This window comes from Eublepharis macularius, chromosome 1, assembly GCF_028583425.1.
Source record: "Eublepharis macularius isolate TG4126 chromosome 1, MPM_Emac_v1.0, whole genome shotgun sequence".
NCBI lineage: Eukaryota > Metazoa > Chordata > Lepidosauria > Squamata > Eublepharidae > Eublepharis > Eublepharis macularius.
Genome location: NC_072790.1, coordinates 198,675,233 through 198,681,232, shown reverse-complemented (window position 1 = coordinate 198,681,232; position 6,000 = coordinate 198,675,233). Strand labels below are relative to the sequence as shown.

At 43.3% G+C, this 6,000-nt stretch overlaps 1 protein-coding gene across 1 annotated transcript in view; it reads left to right on the top strand.

The window, feature by feature from the left end:
* The first annotated feature begins 1,498 nt into the window (after positions 1 to 1,498).
* Positions 1,499 to 6,000, top strand: part of THADA (THADA armadillo repeat containing) — a 232,634-nt gene continuing 228,132 nt past the window's right edge. Inside the window, 2 exon segments of the mRNA XM_054983423.1 lie at positions 1,499 to 1,546; positions 5,110 to 5,209. Of these exon segments, the coding sequence (XP_054839398.1) occupies positions 5,134 to 5,209 (76 nt within the window). The 5' untranslated portion in view covers positions 1,499 to 1,546; positions 5,110 to 5,133.

Genomic DNA, 6,000 nt, shown 5'->3' with positions numbered 1-6,000 from the left:
TAATAACCTTAAACAGAAAGATATGAATAATGTTACCAAATAACTATTCTTTAAACTTTGGTTGTATGGAGCACATGTTATGGTAGTTTTAGAATTTGAACTACAAAAGTTTAAGAATCTGAACCCTTCTTGGAGGGTGATAATGATGGCATTTATTCAAGGTATTCTAGACTTTGATGGAGAACAGGACAAATGAAACAATAAGACTATCAAAATTATAATTATTTTCATAATAGGATTTTGTTTTCACTTATTCCAGATGATGTAAACCACATGAATATTACTCAATGAGCAAATCTTGCTGTGGACTTCTGAACTTTCCAAACGTGTCTCATTAACAGCATCCCTTAGTTAAAGTAATTGCAGTGCATGCTAAGGAGAGTTACTTATGAGTCTTGGAAGGGTGTTAACTAGGATAGCACACATGATAGCAAAGGCCCCTCCAAAACTAATTTGTTGTGGCATTATTTTCTATGGGCTAGACAGAGCTCACTTCATCAAACTTCTGAGTATCAGTGCTGGAAGGTGAGCAACATGAGGGGAAGGCCTTGGCCTCTGTGCCTGCTGGTTGACCCTCCAGAGTAACTGGTTAGTTACTGCGTGAAACAGGATGCTAGACTGGATGGGGCATTGGTCTGATCCAGCAGGGCTCTTCTTTTATTCTCTGGCAAGTTTATCTTCAGTCAATAGATGTGCATTCATTTGCATATACAAACACACAATGTGGAGGGGGGATTCGGAGCAGTGGGATTAAAAATCCAGGAAATGCAACTCTTGCAGTCCGTGACATGTCCTTTTTACCCTATTTTCCCTACCTAATCGAAGACAGATTTACTGTCTGTAATCCTCAGAAGTTTGTGGATAGCCGTGTCGGTCTGCAGTAGAACAGCAGGATTTACGTCTAGCAGCACTTTGGAGACAAACATTATTTCCAGGGCGTAAGCTTTAGAGGGCGTAAGCTTCAGCTCCCGTCCTCCGTCTTTAAGGCGTCACATTTCTTTTAGTTTTCGCATCCAGTCATACGTGACCGATGCTCCGATCCCAAGTATACTTCTACAAAGTCCCACTGAGTTCAACTACTGGATTTAATCCCAAATAGGAATGTATAAAATTGCAAAAGAAAAATATGACCGCAGTCCATGTAATATTTTTCATTAGGGCCGAGCCAATGGCATACTCAGTTTCCTTGCCTCCTTCGGCGCCGCAATATTCGCCTCCCTTCAAGGTTTCCTCAGGCCGGCGACCTAACAGACCGGCTCTTTCTGAGACAGCCAATAGCGCCACAGGACTCCCCTTCCCTTCTGATTGGAGCGCCGGCCTGCCGCTCGCACCGGAAAGACCTCCAAGCCGGAGCTGCGACTTCGAGGCGTTTTGTGCCGCGAACAGCGCGGCCTTTACTTAGAGGGGCGGGCTGTTTTCCGTTCTCTCCGCCTTTTTACGGCGAGGTGCTTCTAGTTGCCCATGGGAGAGCGGCCAGTTGGGCCTAGTTGGTGGGAAGCAGGGAGGGGCCGGCATATGTAAAACGTGGAGAGCAAAGCCTTCCGAGGTAAGGGAGATTTTCTAGGCTGCGCTGCCGGCTCCTTCTGGTTTGCTGTGTGGCATTTGTGGATGTTTGTTGTGTTGCGTAGACATGGTCATTGAGGGATCCGAACTCCTTCCTGATTGCAAAGCATGAGGTGCGCGGTGCTCCTCCTCCTCCTCCCTGATTTTGGCCTCAAGGAAGGGACTAATAACAAATTAGTAAAGTGCGGGGGAGGTCAGCCTTCTTAGCATCTTGTAGAAGCCCCCAAATAAGAATGAGGCTGCTCTGGGATCTCCCTTTATGCCCTGACGTGGCTACATGTAATACCCAATATGCAGAGGGCTAGTTATGTAGTTAGCAACGAAGGGAAGATATTCTGAGTATGCATCTCTTAAGTAACGCCGGGTTTTGTACGTGGTTCTCCCTCCGTTTTGCCTCAGAGCAACCACGTGCTATGTGCTAGGCGGAGAAAGTGAGTTTCAGGGCTGAGTGAGGATAGGGAGTTGAACTTGTCAGAAGGGGCAGGTATTCTACAGTGAGGCAAGAGCGGTTGCACCCCCTTCCCCAAACATATTCTCTATTGAAGTGAACTTGCAAGAGAAATTGACGGGGGAGCGGGGCGGCTAACTCATGATTTTGCTGTGACAAAGTCCAGAGAAAAATAAAGCTTTTGAAGTTCATTTGGCTTGATGTTTGCATTCCCATTGGACCATTAGTATATTAACAGGACAGGCCAATCCCTTTTTAATGACCAAAAAAAAATTACCAAATAGCAAATTTGTAGGACTTGTAGGCTTAGTGTTATTATTAAACAAAAGTAGTAAAAGCTGGCATTTTTCAGAAATGTAGAATATGTGATTTCATAATTAAAACAAACTTTTTCATGGCTCATGAGGTTGTATGGGATGAGGGATTGTGGTGGTAATGTGTGCTTGTGGAGAGTGTTACAACTTCGTATCAAGCTCGAAAGAATAAGGGGAGAAAGGACAGAATGGGTTACAGGAGACCTTGGGAAGGCAGCAAGTGGTCATGTTGGAAGAGCAGCGGTCCCAGGCAGGGATATATAGGGTGTGAACTCAGAGATGAGGTGAAGCCTCTGGTGGGCTTTGGAAGTACAGACCAGGCATTTATACAAGATTTGGAAGAGATAGGAAGCCTCTGCAACGATTAAAAAAACTTGAGTCTTACTGACAGCTGATTGGGGAGTAATAACAACATTCAATTTATATACCACCTTTCAGGACAACTTATCACCCACTCGGACAGTTTACAAAGTGTGTTTTTATTATCCCCACAACAGTCACCCTATGAGGTGGGTGGGGCTGAGAGAGTTCTGAGAGTGCTGTGACTGACCCAGGATCACCCAGCTGGCTTCAAGCAGAGGAGTGGGGAATCAAACCTGGTTCTCCAGATTAGAGTTTCACTGCTCTTAACCACTACACAAAACTGTCTCTTAAAAGTAGAATATTTCAGGTCCACTGATAATATTTAGCAGAATAAGGAAGGCATAAAACAACTTAATATGAATAGCAAATAGTAATACAGTCCTAAGTAGAGTTACACCTAAGTCAAGAGACTTTAATAGGTCTAGAGCGACATAACTCTTTTGGCTTGCACTGTACAGTAGGCCTGAAGTTCTCCTGGAATTATGGCTAATCTCCAGACTAAAGAGCTCAGTTCCCCTAGGGAAAATGGTGGACTTCATGGAATTATTGCATTTCAGCTGAGCTGCCCCTTTCCCCCAAATGTATATTGCCCAGGTTATGCTCCCAGATCTCCAGGAATTTCCCAACCTGCAGTTAATAGTCCCACATGTCCCCAGTCCTGATTAACATCTGCCAGGAAATGAAGTGGGAGTGCACTTGTAGAATGTACTGTACCATGGCATACTGAAGGTGAATTCCAGTTTTGCATATTCCTTTGTGTTTGTGAGGGAATGTGATGTAAATCAAAAGAAGAGCACAGTAGACAGAGCTGTAGAGATTTTCTTTGGGTCCTTGCCTCACCTCACCCAGATTCAGCCTAAACATCATATAAAAATAAATTGCATAACTTAACCCCCAAGGTGGCCAGGACCTCTGGAATGTTGTTCCCTTAACACCCCCCCCCCCACCCCAGCCCTGTCAGCAGGAAGAATAAATCTACCCCTTTTTTTTGCTGTGTTGATTTTCTGTTTGCAGGGAGTTTGAATATAGAGCATCACATTTTGAAACGTTCCCCTATCTGTAGTCTAACCGTTCTCACTCCTACCCCATTATCCTGAATGTATAAATCAGGTCCTGGAGTCTAATAAGACTCTACCACATGTGGGCTGCCAGTACTCTGTGGTGGTCTGATTATTTCATATGTTTTAGGGTTGAGGGTGGACATTTTAATTTAATGAAGGATTTTTATAAGCCATATTTTCTGTATATTGTAGAGAAGGGTGTTGCATCTGTAAATGCTTCTTTGTGTGGCAAACTAAGCCTTCCTCTACGTAAAATCTATTATGCCATGCAGAAGGATTCAGTCTAGGCTCCTTCTTGACATTACTATTTCTGAGTGTGGAGAATGGTTTTTGTGGGAGTATATTCAGACATGAAATTCCCCACCTGTATCCCGAAGTGATACAGTGTGAGAAAAACGATGCCGTTTTAGCCTGATGAATGTGTAACTTAGCCTTAAATTTTGGTGAGTACTAGCTCAAACTAAGCTGAAGCAAATCCTTTTTTTAAAAAATGGAAATATGAAAAACAGAAGAACCGTGTTGTCTATAGTTGGTGTCTTTGTAGCTTTCATTTGGCAGCTCTAGAATAAGGTAGCTATGGTCAGGTTGGGGATTAGAATAGGCAAATTCATTCAAGTCACAGCCTCTGATGTTTAAGGGCAGATCAGCTGCTACCTGGAAGCTGCAGCAAACAGCCTCTTTAAAGCAGTTTCTCACCAAAGTGGCAGTAACCTCTGGATCCTGCATGTAGATAGTACAGTACCAGTACAGCATATTCTTTATGGTGTTGTGTTGAGTCACTTCAGCAATGTGTTGTGGAAAGTACTGACTGGATATTCCCTGCTCCACCTCCAGCAGCCATTTCTTTCCTGGGAATGTTAATTCCTAGGGCTGGGGGGGGGGACACATGGTGCAATAGCCATGTGGCTATTATGAGTAGGGTGGGAGGAAGGGTGCAAAGCTGGACTGAAGTCTGGAAGAATATTCTCCGACTTGCTCAGACTAAAGGGAAGCTCCTGGACTTCGGAGAATTGGGTGAAATTGATTTCCTGGGTAACTTAACTGAGTGTCGAGTTGATGAGACCTGGGTCTCAGCCTGCAAATACTTTAGGAGACATGCTGCTGAGGGTACCACATGGTATCTTGCCTTTTCAAGTTTAAATATTTCATATAGAGTATTATCCCTCAGTGTCTGGTGGGATATCTAACAATATCTTACCAAGTATGTGCACTTTGTTTCACATGTTGTGTAGCAGATTATGCATATTAAATTGAGTTGGAACAAACTTCTTGGAAATCATAAAGGTGAACTGAAAGTCTTTAAATTGTGTATTTAAAACAATATTGATGTTAAGTGTCAACACAAGTTTTTTTTTTTTAGTAGGTACTGATTTAATCTATCAAAATGGTTTTAAAGAAGAAGAAAGAAATTCAGGTAGATGCCTTTGTTCTTGATCAGCAACAGCTTGAAAGCCTTCAGTGTAAGTATAATTAAGTTGTTCAGTTGGTCTCTGTAGACATATTTCAGTGGTGCGGCATAAATCTAAAATACGGTCCCCTTGATGATACCTTTTAAGTCAAAAGAAAAAGAAGCCTTCTTTCATGTACTAGGTTTTATGTGCTCCTCCTCATCTCATTTTGAAAGAGGTTTTTGCACTAAAGAATAAATTGTAATAAAACATTTGCTAGATTTTGTTCCTGTGGTGCACTCGGTTGACATTTTCATTGAGTTATCCACTATGACCCCAAGGGCTCTATCTCTTTAAGTCTTAGCAAGTTCAGACCCTATTAGTGTGTACTTAAAGATGGGGTTTTTTTGTTCCAATATTCATCTCCTTATTCCAGTGTTTCCCATCTGGGGTTCTGCAGCACATTGGGGTTCCACGGGTCATCCTCGGGTTCAGTGCAAATCCTTCTCTTCCCTGCTCTTTGTCCTGGTCCTATTCAGCCTAGAGTATGAGTGCACCCTGCAACAGTCAGGGAGCGGGGCTCTACCTTTCCCTTGTAATAAGAGAGCAGCCAGCTTGCTTTGTGTTCTGATAAACATGTGCTCTCATACATTACTTACCTTACCTTATATGGTACAAGCACTAGTTTGTAGCTCTTCTGAAGACCTCCCCCCCTCCCCAGGTTTCATGGAGAATGGACTCTGGGGTCCAATTCTATGAGCTCCTGAACAAGGTGCCCCCAGCCACTCCATTGTTTCCCATGGAGGAAAAAGTCAAAGTAGACTTCCACTGCAGAAACACACTGGGCCAAGGCTACCATGGCC